Source organism: Notamacropus eugenii, chromosome 2, assembly GCF_028372415.1.
Source record: "Notamacropus eugenii isolate mMacEug1 chromosome 2, mMacEug1.pri_v2, whole genome shotgun sequence".
In the NCBI taxonomy this organism is placed as follows: domain Eukaryota; kingdom Metazoa; phylum Chordata; class Mammalia; order Diprotodontia; family Macropodidae; genus Notamacropus; species Notamacropus eugenii.
This window is the reverse complement of record NC_092873.1, coordinates 213,686,763-213,705,681: the sequence shown is the minus strand read 5'-3', so window position 1 is coordinate 213,705,681 and position 18,919 is coordinate 213,686,763. Positions and strand designations below refer to the sequence as shown.

Sequence of the window (18,919 nt, the reverse complement as noted above, 5' to 3'; positions counted from 1 at the left end):
GAGAGCTATGCAAGAAAATCATGAAAAGCGAGTCAATAGCTTGCTAAAGGAGACTCAAAAAATGCTGAAGAAAATAAAACTTTTAAAAATAGACTAACTAAAATGGCAAAAGAGTTCCAAAAAGCCAATGAGGAGAAGAATGCTTTAAAAAGCAGAATTGACCACATGGAAAAGGAGCTTCAAAAACTCACTTAAGAAAATAGTTCTGTAAAAATTAGAATGGAGCAGATGGAAGCTAATGACTTTATCAGAAGCCAGGAAATTAAAAACAAAACTAAAATATTGAAAAAATAGAAAGCAGTGTGAAATATCTCATTGGAAAAAAAAACTGACCTAGAAAATAGATCCAAAAGAGATAATTTAAAAATTATTGGTCTACCTGAAAACCATGATCAAAAAAAGAGCCTAGATATCATCTTCCAAGAAATTATCAAGCAAAACTGCCCTGATATTCTAGACCCTCCTGAAAGAGATCCCAAAAGGAAAACTACTAGGAATATTTAGCCAAATTCTAGAGTTCCCAGGTCAAGGAGAAAATATTACAAGCAGCCAGAAAGAAACAATTCAAGTACTGTGGAAACACAATCAGGATAACACAGGATTTAGCAGCTTGTACACTAAGGGATCAAGGGGCTTAGAATATGATATTCCAGAAATCAAAGGAGCTAGGATTAAAACAAAGAATCACCTACCCAGCAAAACTGAGTATAATACTTCAGGAGAAAAAATGGAATTTCAATGAAAAAGAGGACTTGCAAGCATTCTTGTTGAAAAAACCAGAGCTGAATAGAAAATTTGACTTTCAAACACAAGAATCAAGAGAAATAGAGAAGGTAAACAGGAAAGAGAAGTCTTAAGAAACTCATTAAAGTTGAACTGTTTACATTCCTACATGGAAAGATGTTATTTGTAATTCATGAGAACTTTCTCAGTATTAGGGTAGTTAAAGGGAATACACACACACACATATAGGTGAGTATGGGTATATATGTGTATATTATATATGTGTAGGTATGTATATGTACATGGGTGTCTATATATATACATACATAGAGAGCACAGAGTGAGCTGAATATGAAGAGAGAATATCTAAAAAAAATAAAATTCACTGTTGAATGGAACGTAGTAGGAGTAAGAGAAAGGGAGAGGTAGAATGTAGCAAATCACCTCACATACAAGAGGGAAGAAAGAGTTTCTACAATGGAGGGGAAGAGGGGGGAGATGAAAGGAAATAATTGAGCCTTACTCTCGTGGGATTTGGCTTAAGGAGGAAAAACACACTTAACTGGATATGGAAATCTATTTTACCCTGCAGGAAGGCAAGGGGAAGAGGATAGGAGAGGGAAGATAATAGAAGGGACAGCAAATTGGGGAGAGGGATAATCAGAAGCAAACACTATTGTAGGAGGACAGGTCAAGGGAGAGAATGGAATAAATGAAGGACAGGATAGGACAGAGGGAAATGTGGTTAGTCTTTTACAACATAACTATTATGGAAGTGCTTTACATTGTTACACATGCATGACATATTAAATTGTTTGTTTTCTCAAGGTGGGGAGGCAGGGAGAAAATATGGAACTCAAAGCTTTAAGAATGAATGTTAAAAATTGTTTTGGCATGCAACCAGAAATTAAGCTATACAGCAATGGAGTATAGAAATCTATTCTGCCCTACAGGAAAATAGAGAAGGGGGATGGAATAAGGGTGGGTAATAAATGGGAGGACAGACTGAAGGAAGGGGTGTATGGCGTGCATGCTGTCCTGGTGTGGGGGATGGGGAGAAAATTTTGAATTCAGATTCTTGTAGAAGTGAATGTTAAGAAGTGCAAATAAATAAATTTTATTTATATATATATATATATGTATATGTATATAAAGAAATGAGGCCTTTATCAGAGATACTAGTTGCAAAAATTCTTTCCCAGTTTCTTTGTTTCCCTCCTAATTTTGGCTGCATTGGATTTATACAAAAACTTTTCCATTTATTGTAATCAGAATTATCCATTTTGCATTTCATACTGTTCTCTCTCTAGTTTGGTTATAAATTCCTCCATTCTCCATAAATTTGACAGAGAAACTAAAAAAAAAAAAAGATTGCATGTCAAATTAGTTTTTCCCAAGTGGATTTGTAACTCATTGAAAGAAACTTGTGTCAGATATATTATTTCAGACCACTGGGGGTCATTTTGTTGTTCAGTCATTTTAGTCTTATCTGATTCTTTGTGACCACATTTGGCAGAGATACTAGAATGGTTTGCCATTTCCTTCTTCAGCTCATTTTACAGATGAGAAAACTGAGGCACACTTGCCAGGGTCATACAGAGCTAGAAGTGTCTCAGGCCAGATTTGAACTCATGAAGATGAGTCTTCCTGACTCCAGGCCTGGCATTCTACACACTATACCAGCTAGTTGCCCTCGCTTATACTATTAGCAGCACATAATTTCAGCCCTGCAATTGAATACAATTTCTCAATAGCTACAGACTGAAATAACTGACCAATTTTCTTGTTTCTTCATATCTCTGCTCTGATGTTTTTCCTACCTTCAAAAAACCCCAGAAACATCTGAGGATTATTATTTACAGTGAGTTTTGGAAGTGAAAGTGTTTCTAATGCAGCACTCCATGGAAATGCTTAATAAATTCTTACTGACCAGTTGGAATTGGGGATGAAGGAGAAACTTGAATTTACATTAAATATGCACCTCTGATATCATCAGACAGATTTTAATAACATAAGTAAAGGACAGAATGCACAGAGAAGGCAACCTATAGCTATATTGAAATAAACAACATAAAATTAGGATTTTTCTAATTCATACATTCACTTCATTTCAGAGTCTACTAGTTTTTATAATTTCTGTTTTTATAAATAACTCAAAGAATAATCTTGACAATCTTCTAAGATTTAAGATACATTTAGGAATGTAATTAAAGCACCTTAAACTAACAAATGTTAATTACTTTGTGTTATAAATTTTATGTTTAGGTAAATCATTATACAGAATTCTATAGACACCAGAGACCATCACCTGACTTGTAAAGCATCACTATTCTCTAATGCTGCTTATTGTTAGGCAATCCTCAGTGCTGACAGACTCAGCAGTGTCCCATTTGACAGCAGAAGAAATATTTGGATGTAGATGTTAAAGAGGAGATAGAAAACATATGATAATCTTCGTTATAACAGAGTATGCACAGCATGTCCACCTTATGTTAAAAGGAAACTTGCAATCAAGGTCCTGAAACATGTTTGAAAACAGGGGCATGCATATATTGAAAGAAGATTGACAGTCTTCATACTTAGATTCTCTCTAGATAAAAGAATGAAACATTTCTACAGAAAGAAAGGTTAGGATATTGGTGGCCTACCCACAGACTAAAAGGCAGGGCTGTGTATAAAGCTCCCTCTTCAAGCATATGACACAGTCATTCTGTCCACCATACATTAGAACCTTCTACCCATGCTGGTAACTGTTCTAACTTGAATACTTAACATTCATTGCCAGAGACAGACTGACTTGATCTAGCCTCAACTACTAAGGAAATGACTTTATTGAATTTACAAATGAGGACCTACACTATTCTATTTCCTTGGCAAGACACTAAATCACCCAAGCTAAGCATGCCATCATGACTGTAATTTATGTGATGTGACATGACAGTTAAGATGTACTGCAGTAATTTGTGAATGCTTGCAGTATTATTGCAGTATCAAAAATTTATATGGTTCAGTTATTAAGGCAAATTGTTTCATTCATACAGAGTCGCCTGACAGTAAGCCACAAATGGCCTCCACGTTATGTTTAAAAATGTCTTCCATATTCAAACAATTTGCACACCCTGTTACCAGTGTTCTGTTCACTGAATGGAAATTGGAGGATGGACAAGCATTGGTTTTTGATGTGAAAATTATCTGTGTCAGAATATGAACTGCCTCATTGTGGGTGGTAACTAGAAGCAGGTCATCCAGGACAAAGGAAGTTATCTTTGGGAATCTAAAACCATGAACAGGATATACAAATTCTTTAGGTGTGATCCTGCCAAATGTCTCACATGCTCACTTTCCTTCTGTTGGATTGGTTTTCCGCCAATAGACAGAAGCAGATATGCTTAAAGAAGCAATATGAAAAAATATTGCCAAGCATGTTTCTATTATAAGCTACATTTAAAACACATTTTGCCACCATCAGAAAATATCTGGAACCTATCAAATTCTGACCTAAACATGGTACTTCCAAGTCGTGGTAATTATTTTCAGCTAAGTTTCATACACTTGTTTACCCTGGCTGAAAACAGGGGAAGTGTGTGTACTTGTATGTGTGTGTGTGTGTGTGATTAAAAATAAAAGACTGAAGTGACTTCCTGGTGTCAAATGCACTTCAGATGATGCTTTAATTAGGTTGCATGATATTGACTAAATGTTTACTAAATATACCTTGTATTTTTTGAATATACATCAAAATACATATATGTGTGTGTGTGTGTGTGTGTGTGTGTGTATTTTCAGAGATCAGTTTAAAAAGGAAAATATTACTCCATGTTGTGACATTATTCAATATATTAAAATAGCTATTTCCCATTCGGTGAGCAGCGTGTGAACATTTTCTCAGAGTTTGTTTATTGTTTTAGTACCAGACAAATGTATGGCACTCAAAATAGAGATATATTTAAGTGAAATTTGATTCTGATTTTATCAATTAAGATTTCTCCTAAAGCAACATTACATTAGCTTAGTAGGAAACCAAGTTCAAAGAAGACTCATTTCATAATGGAGTTTTCTTTAACATGGTTCTGTGGTAAGAAGGTTTTGGAATTTAGATTTACAATTTGCTGACAAAATATGAATGAATGAATAAACTAATTGAAAAGCATTTAGGTGTTACCCTGTGCTGAAGATACAAATACAGAAGTGAAGACACACTTTGTTCTTAGGCTTACATTTTAATAGAAGGACACCACACACAGAGGTGGGTAGTGGCCAAGGAGGAGTACTTTGGTTTGGAGAATTATAGGATAGGTGAATGGAGCCATAAGGGAGTAGAGTGAGACACTCTTTCTAGTAGCAATGGACATATTGATTTGATTAGGATTCCAGAAATGGAAGAGAAGGCAGAGCAGACACAAGGCTGGAGTTAGCCTAGATATAGCGGGACATGTAAGGCACTTATCATTTAGGAGAAAGTCTCAAGGGCAAGAATTCGAAAGTTGACATGGTCTTCACAAATAACTTTCTGGAAGCAAGCAGCTGTATGCAATCTTTGAAATGAGTAGATCAGATTGATTTTCCAGGGAATTCTTGGAAAAACAAACAAACAAATATCTAAACACCAACTTCTACATATGGAGTTAATACACTGCAGAGTAGCTTGAGTCACTGAGTCAGTTACATTTACTTATCTGTATGTTTTTATATATGTGTGAGTGAGCTGAAGTCAAACACAACATATGCGTATTTATTTTGTTCCTCCCCAAACCTTTAGCAAAGGATTTTTCACCTGAGTCAAATGTTAAAACAGACAGACAAGGTAATTCACCAGAAGAGACCTCTAATTAAGATTTGCAAAAAGTAGAACAAGTAGATTTCTTTCAATTTTCTCAGCAAAACTGAAATCACAAAAAAATAACTCCTGAGTACCCACATCACTGTCTGACAGTGCTTCCAAGTCAGTTAAAGGAAGTCATTTTCTTTCTGTACGGAGAAAGAAGATAGCAACATTGGGATGGTGTCAAGGGGAAGGAGACATATTCCAACAAGCAATAAGTATGAGGAGGTGGCCCCTTACTTCCTACTCAACACAGGCTAGTAGTCTGGAATTCAACAAGCTACGTACTCTAATTCAAGGCTCAAAGTTACTCAGGGCTCAAGCTTCAAGTTTTAGACAGAGCTAATGTGGCACAAAAAGGAGACTTCTCTGTCATCTGTGGGGCAAGGCACTAAGGGTCATCTGGAACTGTGAAATCACACTGTTTTCTAAGTGGTTTACTAAGCAATAAAGGTAGGGACCAAGGAAACTTAACTCTAACTCTGTTATATCAAGCAAGTGGCTGGAAGGCCCAAGGTAGAGGTAATGTCTCATTTATAGGTCAGTTCAGTCTTAGGGTACATGCACCCTGAGAAGCCTGAGCCATATTGGTCAAACTGGATTTCACAGGTTCACATGTCCCAGTGGCTATCATCAGTTACTCCAGGGAGTCATTCATTTACTCAATAATTCATTCATTCAAATATGTTTTTTAATGGTCAATTTCACGTAGATCATTAGGGTAGGCACTCTAAGTCAGCTTATCTTACTTGCACCTGTTTCTTAGTTTTCTACATAAATACCTCTATTTCTAAAACAATCTTGTTCAACAAATTATAATTTTACCCCTTAATGAATCTATGAGTACTCTCCCCCTTGGTCCAGATTGTAAGCAACTTATCTATAACTTTTATCCTGTGGAATTTTTGACCATGCCCTTCCACAAATCCTCCATATAGAATCTACCTGATATATTAGTAACCATCCTCCCAGTCTTTAAATATTTCATGGATATCAGCATAATATTTGGGATATTCATCCACTATCCCTCATTCTTCCTCCATTAATGGCTCATTTCCTTTTCTATACATGTGGGTCATGTATGCTATCTTAACTAACAGTCAAATAAATTTCAGTTTATATATTTATTGAAGAAAACTTTTATATATGTTGTATATACTCATTTGATTTTTAATTTTTTTAGTATTTAATATGTCATAAATCATGTTTCTTCATATAAGAAAATTTGCATATTTCATTATGTGATGAATTTATATATTTCTTTAAATAAGAACTATAAGAAAAAAGATTCCTTTAATCAAATATACCAAAACAAAAGAGCACTTACTTTGTTGCCTAAATATGGTCCAGGTGCACTCCAGTAATAGATTCGTGGCAATTCTATTTTTGCATCCATGCTACTAATGCTGAGTTGCTGGAACTGACCAGAGTTGTCCTGATGAGGTGCTACCCTCAGGAGACCAGCTACATCAGTAAGATACCAGCCATCCATATCATTTATCTTAAAAGGAATACAAAAATAACATTAAATTAGGTGGTGTAGTATATAGAGCTCTAGGCATGGAGGAAGGAAGACATAAGTTCAAATCCTGGCTCAGCTACTTACAAATTGTGTGACCCTAGGCAAGTCATTTAACCTATCTCAGCCTCATTTTCTTCTTTTGTAAAATGAGCAGGATGGAATTGATGACCTCTCTAAGGTCCCTTCTGGCTCTAAAAAGCTATGATCCTTGGAGCTTTGATCTAGAAATTGATATCTACCAAATCTTCACTCTGCAATTGCTTTTGGAATAAAGTTTGGAGAAACTATAAAGATATGTTTAAGAAAATAAAAAAGTTAACAAAAACGTAAAGATTATTTATTTGAAAATCCGCTTCATAGTCTTAGAGAAAAGTCACAGCTAGAAGTCATGTTCTTGTAGGGAGCTGAATATTTAGGTATTCTTTGGCCTTAAGGTTTTAGTATATTCTTCCTAAAGATTGGGATATGAGGGCTCCCAGCCAGTGTTCTGTTTTTGGGTTTCTCTCCTTGTGATCCAAATCAGACTGTTAAGGCCTGTGATACTAGACTGAATTGGAAAGGGATAGGAGGCTAGGAAGAGAGGTCCAGCTTACCTCCAATAGAAATACACATCTACAGAGGATGTGCATTGATTGCCTCCCTCAACTTAATTCAAGGACACAAATATTATCTTAACAGAACCAGGCTGTCTATCTCTCTTTTAAATTAAGACCATGACAGCAGATATGACAGCTTTCTCAGCACACAGATGATGGGAAATGCCTACAGGAAAAACTGACTCTCCTGGGAGAGATCCTGAGTAGTCTTCACAATCAACTCCTCCTTGTCTTTTCTGAATTCACTTGGATGCTTTGTCTGTGGCTGTACCTGCTGTTTCCCTTCCCACTATCCCAATAACTGATCTTTACTCTGCTAGCTTTATCTGTGCCTTAGTTCACAACTGAACCCTAACTCTTGTTACCTAATTCTTGTCCCAATTTCCTGTCCCTAGAACCCTAATTCTTGTCCCAATTTCCATTTGGATCTTTTAGGACTGGAACAGAGATGGACTGACCTCTGTCATAAAAATCCAACCATTTCAGGTCTCCAGTCCTGACATACTTCTAACACATACACTGCCAATAGCTTATAGCCTCACTCATTGCCCATCTGATAACAAAGACTGCTAAACCTGCCTCTCCTTGGGCAAAGGGTAAGGCAGAAGTATATGAGCAGTTTAGTATATTAAAGTCTGATTCCATTTATTAAAGCACAGTGATTCACCCAAGGTTACAATGTAACAGTCTTATCAAAGTTAAATAATTGTAATCTAAATCTAACACTCTCCCTTTCTTCAACAATATTTTTATTGATTTTAGGGAATGACTACTTTAAGTGAGTTATAGAAATGAAAAAAAGATGCTGAGGAATGGAGAGGAAGAGAAAGTGATTGAAAACTTAGGATTTATTTTTCTTTCATCTTTCAAGTTTAAGCTTTTCAGGTCCTTTAGTTGCTGGAAAGACAGACCATGAAGCTGCTTGTGTAACAGGTTATCATGGTTACATCTTCTGATATCGGATCAGCAGCACAGCAGAAGTGCAGGAGAAGGAAAAATGAAGTGGGCGGGGGGAGGAGAAGCAGCTAGCTAACACAGAGGAGTGAATGTTGATTAGAGTGTTCTGGAAGTGATGGTATCAAACTATCATGGGATGATTCATTTTGGGGTGGTGAGCTGTGGACTCTCTGAAACACTTAAAGTCAGCATTTATGAACTCAGTGAAATGAAGTAGAGTTAGTCATGTGCTATTTTATAATGAAATGTGAAGGCTATAAATCCACAGAAAAAGTGATTATGATGGACATCCCAGAGTTCCATATTAATAGGGAGGTTGAAGCATCAGAAAAATGAAACAGAGAGAGTAATCAAAGGCAGTTTCTTCTTGGAGAAAAAAAAGACAATTATCTAAGAAACAAGGTAATTTGTTTAAACATGAACTTGCAAGTGGAAAATTTCCCACCTGGCTTAATGAATTTAAAATGGAAAGAGTATCAAGGCATCTAAGAATTATAAACTTTTCTTTGAAAGAGAGAGGAAATAACTAAGTAACCAACTGAAAATACAGGCAGACCTGGTTGCCATTATTATCACCAAACTGTCATATTACTCTTAAAGTGATAGTAGTAACATGAAATGGCTTTGGTGTAGGATATAGAAAGCCAATGTCAGTATCCTGAAGGATGGCGTGCCAATTCTGTACCAGCTGTAGTGATCATATGTATGATTTTGGACAAATCAAATAAACTCTCAGCACCCCATTAAACTGCCTGAGCCCATATATTGCCAGTTTGTATCATCAGAGAGAATTTTCTCATGAAGAGGACACTATATCAATAAAATAATAGGGTGAATATTGTATTATATTATATTACATTATATTAATAGTATTATATATATATATATTTCCAAACCTAGAATAGAATTGAGGCTGAATCCCACCTCGAATAGTCATATGTGACCATGGATATGTTATATAGTCAGACTTTAGGACAAGAAGAGACTTAAAGATCATGTAAACCAATCCCCTTGTAAACCAATCCCCTCATTTTACAGAGGAAAAAACTGGGGCTTATAAAAATTAAGTGAGTTGTACTAAGATCCCATAAATATAAAGGGGTAATGTTCAGGTTTGTACCCACTTCTAAGTCGACACTTAAAACAACAGCAACAATAATAATAATGAGTAATTATATAGGACCTAAGGTTGCAAAGTGCTTTACAAATACAATCACAGAAGAAATTTCTGAAGCAGTGCCCCAGTTGCAGAAAACTCCTCCTTTATAGGAAAGTCATAGAGTGGCGCAACTCAGTAGATCACCAGTAGGTGGCAGCAAAGAGAAGCAGAGGGCCCATGGGGAGCAGCCCTAGCTGTGGAGGACCAGCACATCAGAGAAGCCGAGAAGGCATCAACCCTGCAGCTTACAGTCAAAATGCATTACCTGACTAGTCAAGTCTATGGGGAAAGTAGCCAGCAGCAGTGAGAGAGGCAAGTTCTCTTTGGTTCCATGTTCTAAGAATATAAGTGTCCCTACTAGCACTGTGGAAATTTTGGGGAAAGTGCACCCCTGTGCATACAAACTCGGTTTTTGCTTTGCACTAATGTTCAAATCTCCCAGTTGGTTTGGTAAAGAAACACTGCTGGAGCTTTGTGAGCTCTATTTTTAGTTACAAATTGACACCAAATGTGCCTTGAACATGAGATAGGTTTTCAGAGGTATTCCATGGGAAGAGACCCCTGGGGTTATATCATAATTTATAGTACCCTGCCACTTTAAAAGACACATGTATGTGAGTATAACAGAATCTAATTAGTTTTCTTTGTAATAACGGTTAAATAACATAGACAACAATTTAGCATTTTGAAATTTTTCTGGCTTCCAAATTTAGAGTAATATACCCTAAAGATCAAACACACATTCATATTTTAATGGAGAAGGTATTGTTAGCAAATATTGTGCAAAGAAAGTTTTTTCTTGCCCAGAATACTGAAATTAGTGGTGAATTAGAGAACAGAATATTCTATATAACTAGCTAATGCTCTCTCAATTGAACCATGTTGCCCTTGGGTCGAACAGACTTCAATTCCATTAATGTTTTAGCTGACATCAACCACATCCATCACATCACTTCCTGAGGGCTTCATGCCAACTTGTTCCAAGAGATTCCATTCTCTCCAGAACCATGTGTTAGGATATTTGTCACATTGTTTGAGAAATAGACTCAAAAGTTTCCAATCAAAGATTCACAAATAGCATCAACTGCCATTTGAAAGAAAATCCAATTTCTTCCTCTTCCAGAAGATACATGTAGAGAAAATTGCTTGAAGATTGTTTTACAAAAGAACAAAAGCGTATTGCTATGGCAGAATGGAGAAGGTGCTACTTACGCTACTATAAGTCCAGCGGGAGCTTTGACATCTATCTGACACTCCTGAGCAGAAGCATTCCTCACAGCCCTTGTGATTATTCTCTTGTAAATTGAAGAAGCCCACTTTGCAGCGACTGCAGTCTCTGCCTTCAACATTTTCCTGTAAACACAGGTGTGTGTTAGCAAGGTTGTTCCAGAAAAAAAAATCATACTTCAAAATTATGTCTTCCACAGGTCTATCCACAAGGAGAAATATACTTACTGTCCATTTTTAACCTATTCTACTATATCTGTAACATATTCACCTCATTTTGATCTTTCCAATGATATATATATGGAAAAGTGCTTTGAGCTACCTACTTTAAAGTACTATAGGGGAAAATATTTGGAACCCTGATATGCAGTGTTATGTTTGGACTTTCATTTACTGTGGGAAATCCTAATCTGGGCTCTCATGTCATCAAAATGTGGACTGAACCATTAAGCAAACTCAAGTCAATTAATACTGCATTGGTGGCCTGACAGACATACAATTAATCATCAAATAACCCTCATTAAGTTTCTAATTGGTATTGGGCTAGGAAACACTAAATAAAGAACACTACATAGAACCAGATCTATCTTTTTAGTGTTCTCTCTCTCTCTCTCTCTCTCTCTCTCTCACATACACACACACACGCACACACACACACACAGTGAAAGAGAGAAAAAATAAAGATGTTTTTCCAAATCATCAAATGAATACATGAAACTAAGTATTTAAATTCAGAAAGACCAAAGGTAAGAACCTTTTAGGGGGAGCATAGGAATAAATGTATAATGACAGTACATAATTAGGAAAACTGTAATGGTAGTTTTGTGTCCAGACTTAGCTGAAGAGAAGTTTTCCCTCTGCTCATTGCAACTTCCCAGTGTCTGTCTTTCATAAGTTTATTTCATGTATTGGTGAAACTTATCATCTAATAATGATTATGGTTGTAATGACAGTCAACCAATCGACAGATATTCACTATGATAAAAAAGATCTGCTGATTGGTTGATTATCACTACAACCATGATTATTATTAGATGGTATTATTATGATAAAACACTTGGCATTTATGTAATATTTTGTCATTTGCAAAGAATTTTGCACTTATCTCATTTGATTAATGCAGTGGTTTAAAGGGAGAGTGATTTTTCACCCAACAGGTGTTCTCCAAGATGTTGTCTAGATGGTGTCGTTAATCCTGGACTCAGTAATATTATAAGGAGTCAACATGGTGGGCTATAAAAAGTATAGAATCTGGATTCAGAGGGCCTGTGTTCTAACTGAAGTGCTTCTACTGAGTGTGTAAACTTTCTTCACTTGAAAAATGAGGAAACTGGACAAGATGACATCTAAAGTCCTTTCATATCTAAATATACAATTCTGATATGAATGGGAGGGAAGAATCAGTCCACGGAAATAAATACTGTTTTGTAAATATAGGAGAAAGATACTCCCAAATGCCGCCCTTGCTTGGTATAGCATATTGCCATGCACAGAATAGGTTCTCAAAAATAGTTATTCATGTGAAGCTATAGAAGAAAGATGGAAAAAGTTGTATTTAGAAAAAAGAAACAAAAGGGGAGAAAAACCCAGATAAGAAATAAAATGGGAGAAAAAGAGACCCTAATCTTGTCAAAATGCACAGTAATAAAGGGAAAAGATACATTATCTGGGATGATATCTTTTGGGGATCTTGTTAGTGTTCTATAATTCTCAGACTGAATTTCTACAAAAATTCTTCCAATTAGCAATAGTGAAAAGAGCTTGCTGAAAGCAGACACGAACTCAATGAGCTGCCCAAATATGAAGTAATCCCTGGTACTATTTTCAGTGATTAAACTTTCAGTAACCTAGGATCCATATGGAATATGAAATATCATAATTCAAATGTTTGTTAGTGACTAAGTTTCAGTTCCTTCACCATAGTACAATTCAGTCAAGCAAATTGTGATGATTTCAAATCTACACTAATAAATAATTTTCCAGTGCACTGAAGGTAAGAGCTTGTCCTGAGAGCACACAGGAAGCAGAGATGGAACATAACTATTAGATAATTGAGTCTCTCCTTTTGTCAGTGCTGGAAGGATATTCAGTACACTATGTTCCTGAGTGCTAATCTACTTTTCATTTTCTCTAATTTAAAAGCTTCCAATACCCCTTCCCTGAAACCAAGACTGAGACAAACAATTACAACTTCTTTTTATGCCATTTAAATTTGTCTTTTCTCCATCCCTCTCTTGTTCTATGTACAAGAATAATTACAATTCAACAATTAACAGAATTCCTTTTATTCTCAGTACTAATAATGTTACGCCCAATCTTGACAACAAGTTTAACAAAGTTTATGTTTCCTATACAATTTAGAAATAATTCCTATCCCTAGGGCAATCAAGACTTTGGTGTAGGCCCTCAGGAAAAATCTACTTCTGTCCTTTCTAAAATATAATGTTATTATATCCTGAGATACTTTGCACTCAACACATATAATTTTATAAATCAATTTAGTTAATTCCTTGGCCTAACTCTCTGGAGTCCACTTTCAATGAGCATCAGGTTTTTTATTTATACATAAAATTTGCTCATTACTGTTATCTTTTATTTGCAACTCTCTAGTCTTTCCAATTCGTAGGTTCAGCTATCATTCCTATAACTAAATCTATGAAGAGATTGTTTCATCCCCATTATTTTATATCTATATCCCCAGTGCTCAGCATGGTGCCTGACACATCGTAGGTGCTTAATACAGGTTTGCTGATAGGTTGAAAATATTCTAAACTCTTATTCTGAAAATTTCTCAGTACCCTTGCTTCTAAGTTCATAAAGTCAAGAAGAGAACACTTTCTATAGATTAGTAGAAAGAGTTCCTTTGTGGTTTGGGTCACTAGTACTTCTTTATAGGCTCCTAGGTAATTGTTTTTTTGAAATTTCTCTTCCATTTATTTATCCAGAGTCAATCTAATTTGAGCCCCTAATTGACACAAATCTTTTATCTAGACTACTTTCCCTTGATACTAATATCTCCACAATTGTATGAACTACTTTGGCAAGAATATGTAATCTTCTTTATGGATGAGCCATTTAAGCAGTGTAAATTTACTTTGTTAAACATTGCCAATTCATACCATATGTTGAAGATCTCTTTAAAGACCACTGTTCTCTGCTAACTTTTCCATTCCTTGTATTTATGCTTTCTAATCTAAATAAGATGGAGATAAGACCAAGGGTTTTTTGACCAGAGATTTCTGGTTTTTCTCAAGGTCAAGATTGTGGGCTGGCCTTCTACCATTAGGCACACTGTGATACTGTGAGAAGGAAAAGGAAAAAGGCCAAGTGGCCCTTGAGCCCCAGATAATAAAGAAGGCAGCCAAGAGAGGCCAAAGTACCACTCACTTCCCTGACTAAGCTTTTTTTTAAACTTGAGAATCCTTAAATATTTTTATTATTAAAACAAAAGTAATTAAAACTCTCAAATAGTATAAACTTTCCATTTACTTTATTTCTTCTTTATTTGTTTTTATTTCAAGCTCTCTGAAAGATTTCAGCTTATCATGGCAAGTCCCTCAGCTTTTAATGCACTCCTTCAAATATAAGTGATCCTAAATAGTTGATGCTGATGAGGCTGTAGTCTGCACTGACCAATATGAATGTTATTTTATTCACTGCTGACATTTCCCACTCCTCAGATTGAATTCTGCTTTATCCTTAGCAAACTTCAAAAGTCTTAGAAATTTATATGACAAATATACTTTACCAATAAAGATGTTCAACAAGATTTGCTCCAATCTATCTTTTTTTTTCCTCCCCCAAACATTTCTACAGGGCATCTTCTCTCAATTCAATAAGTTAATTTCTATCATTAATCTTTGTTTAGAACCCATTAGAGAGCCTTTCCAATTACAGTCTGGGTGAAAATTTTCATAATGAAGCTTGTAAAAAAATGGTAATGCTGAAAATTCTTGAGACTTCCATTCTGAGGATTAATATTCCTTCATATTATACCTCTGCTCTATATACACATATATACAAATATATACATATATATATATAATATGACTGTTTAGATAGGGGTGTGTGTGTGTGTGTGTGTGTGTGTGTGTGTGTGTGTGTGTGAAAGAGAGAGAGGAGAGAGAGAGAGAGAGAGAGAGAGAGAGAGAGAGAGAGAGAGAGAGAGAGAGAGAGAGAGAGAGAGAGAGAGAGATCACCAAACTGGGAAGATCTGGGCAAGTCAATTAATCACTCAGTGTACTAAAGATATTTCTGTAAGACTGTAAGTTACCAAAAAGTGCCGACGTGCAATGGTTGAAGTACTGTCACCCAGAAGATCCATGCGAATGAAATCACAGGTCCAGTCTACATACATATGTACATATACACATTTATACATACATCCTATACACATAATACACACAAACACATGTGTACATACCTCTCTCACATGCACACACACTCACACACATGTATTTTTCCCTGCCACTTGACCACTTACTGTCCAAAGAATTTCTCTAAGATCAAAAGTTGCAAATCTTCATTGGAAGAATTTCTTTAACAGGGCATATCTAAACCAAAAATATCACAGAAGCAGACCCCAAAATATGTGTCTGTATATGTGTGTGTTTATACATGTATATACAAACATGCACATATAAAGAATATGTATACATGTGTATGTATACATAGAGAGAGAAATGTCTATATATATATGGACACACACATATGCACATATATATGTATATTATGTATCTAGAGATTTGCGTAGGACTGTTTCTACTCCTTGAGATGATTTCTGTATTGGTTCAATGAAAAGAAATGAATTCTCCTTTCTTAGTGTAAAAAGCACTTGAATTGTAGACAGATTCTGAGATCTTGGGCAATACTTTTCTCCTCTTTAAAATAAGAGTCTTGGTTCCCCCTCTCCCCAAATATCTTAGCAACCTTCTAGTCCTAAAGCCTAAGATAATATAATTCTATGATAAAATACATTTTAGTTCCTTGTTTAATTTGATAATTTGAAGCCTCCTTCTGTCTCTGACACCTGCTAAAAGTAAAACTATGAACCAGTTATCCTCAGCTTCCTTGTCTATCAAATGGGGTTGTTGAGCTAAACCAAAATACTACACAGAAAAGGAATTTAAAAAAATCATACCCTCATTATTTCATTTTGTAGATGAGGTGTTTATAGAATTTAATCAATTTATCCAATATCGTGACCCATTTTAGTCTATGCAAAATATAGTAAAGTCATAGGCTTTCAAGGCTTTTCATGAAATGAAACAAGCTTAGAAATCATGCTATCTCTGTTTTATCTTGGTTATCCTATCCCATCCTTAAATACTGTTCTCTTACAAAGGTCAGTGAGAGAGATCACTCTGAATTCAGTTTTTCTCAGTTTCCTGAAGTCAAGTACCATATGACTTGACACCAAGTTCTTTTTCTCCTATTATTTTCTCAGAATAGTTGCTCTCTAGAGAAAATAAACAGCCACAATAGTTTTTCTGTTTTCTTTATTATGAAATTGCCCTCCTGTAAATTAGAAAATGTTTCTAAGGTCCATGTTTAACTGTAATTGTTGCCCAACTGAGGCTTACATTGATAAAGCCACCAGGGTACCTCCAGTGATTTCCAAGCTCTTTCCTGCTGTAATTGTTTGAGGAATTTTTCAGTCATGCTTTCTTTGAGGTGTACTTGTAGTTGATTATTGATTTTCTCTTTGGCTTTTCATTCCTTGCACCTTTCTATTGAATCACAAAGATCACCCAAGAGAATGATCTGTCAGTCAATTAGTACTCATTGACTACCTACTATATGCATGGAACTATACTAGTTAGTATGGAGTGAGATTAAAAAGTAAATGGAAGATCATTAAATTCTTACTCATCAAGACTTCATTATCTAATGGGAATTTTTGAAGTGGTTATGTTGTTTACAGTGTAAACTCAGGCAACTATGTTTAGTACAATAAAATGAAGAATACATTTGCATGCATGACATCTAAATCCACACTTGGAGCTTGGTTTTGGTACAGACTTTCTCTCTCGCATACACATACACAAACCCATACACACAAGTGTGTGTTTGAATATGTGTGTAAACACATACACAGATGCATACATTTGTGCATTTACATATTGTGTATATTTATATGTAAAATTGGTCCTCTCTAAAAAGACTACATCATCAATTTTCAATCAATCAGTCAACAAGCATCATTAAATGTAACTAGGAGACAAGCACGATAGTCTGGCTTCAAGGGGCTTACACTCTAATATGTTTATCACCAAAAAGAGATGAAAATTGAATTCATAGGAGTGAGTAAGATCACCAAGTTAAAAAAAAGTCAAAAACTATGTGAAAAATCCATAAAAAGGGGTAGGATAAGGAAGAGTAATGAGTAAGATGATCAGGAATGAAAGGTCAAAGAGGTAGGAAAGGTTACCAAAAGGAGTGATGTCTACAAGCTAATACCAGAAAAAAATAAAAAAGGAAGAGTATAATAAATAAAGAGCTGGACTCTTTTATTCCAAACCTCTCCTCAAACCTATCTGTCCCTATCACTAGCCCCTTCTTATTCAAGTAAATGACCTCTCACATCCTACTTAATAAAAAATATATTGAGGTCATGACAAATAAGGTTTCCTTTTCCCCCTCCTACACACCTTAAAATGTCTCTCAAAGGAAGACCTTTGTCTATATTCTCTTTTTTCCCTTTTTAATTTCAGAGGATGAGTTAGCCGTCTGCACTACAGCACAAATGAAGGCCAGTCTGGCTGGATTACCAAGTCTTGAAAGGGAATAACGTATTATGGGATCAGAACGACAGATTGGGGCCAGGGTGTGAAGGATTTTAAAAGCTAAATGGAGAATTCTATATACTTCTTCAAGATGCAATATGGAGCCACTGTAGTTGACAGAATAAGAGAGGTTCCATGAGTCAGATCCCCAAATCACTTTGGAAGCTCTGTGGAGCAAGTACTAGAATACTTGCTTTTCTGTGGATAGGCTGAAGAAGATAAAAAGATGAAATGAAGTCACTGGATATATGAACTGAGAGAACATTGGTCCTTTGGTGAAGGGAATGGTTTCAGTAGGTTGAAAGCTGGATTTCAAGAAGCTGACTTATGAATAGGTGGTGAAGAAAAGGAGATTAAAAGTATCTTCTACTACTCTTTCCAGGATTCTGACAATGAAAGAGAGGAAGAAAACGGGAACATAACATGGAATTTTGAAGTTAGCAGAGGCTTTTTAGGATATAAGTAAGAGGAGTACATTTGTAGGCAGATGGGAAAAGTAATCAGGAAAGAGAGTGACATGCAAGATGAGAGAGAAGTCCATTGCAATTAGTGTTTGAATACAACTGATACTATCTATAAGGTTCCAGGGGGAGTTGGGGACATACAGACAACATTTTCATCCCAAAGGGCACAAATTTCCCTTTACTAGTTAGTATATTATCTGTCTGGTCTGTATGATACTCACAGAGTGGAATTCCTTCCTATTTCTACAGAAGGCACCATGCCCAAAGACCAAGTAATGGTTTAGGTCTTTGAGAATTTGGTGAATGAAAGTGATAACATTTTTTAAAAGTCCAAGGTCACATTATTTGTGGCCAAAGGTTACTTTGTTTATCTTTACCAATGGGGGATCTGACCACTGGATTTTTTCATTTGGTGCTCTTCACCCAAAGGTTCTAAAGACCAAGGAATGGGTGATGGTAGGGCTGCAGGACCTTCAGGAACAAATACAGGGTTTGCAATGTGAGATAAATCCATCTGGGCATGCTTTGCTACTTTACTGCAGTATTAAGGGGGAGGAAATATTAGTAGGCTCCTAGAAGCAACCAAGTCTTATGCTAATGGAATATCACGTGAATTCAGCAATTAAATATGATGGGATGACAGAGTTCACAAGATTCTTTGGTC

General features: G+C 35.8%; 1 protein-coding gene across 2 annotated transcripts in view; it reads right to left on the bottom strand.

The window, feature by feature from the left end:
• LAMA2 (laminin subunit alpha 2) overlaps positions 1-18,919 on the bottom strand; it is a 795,715-nt gene that overhangs the window by 392,358 nt on the left and 384,438 nt on the right. For both annotated transcript variants that reach the window (XM_072637652.1, XM_072637653.1), the window contains exons 11-12: positions 10,992-11,132; positions 6,873-7,046 (exon numbers count right to left, since the gene is read on the bottom strand). In XM_072637652.1, the coding sequence (XP_072493753.1) occupies positions 6,873-7,046; positions 10,992-11,132 (315 nt within the window). The remainder of the gene's footprint in view (positions 1-6,872; positions 7,047-10,991; positions 11,133-18,919) is intronic.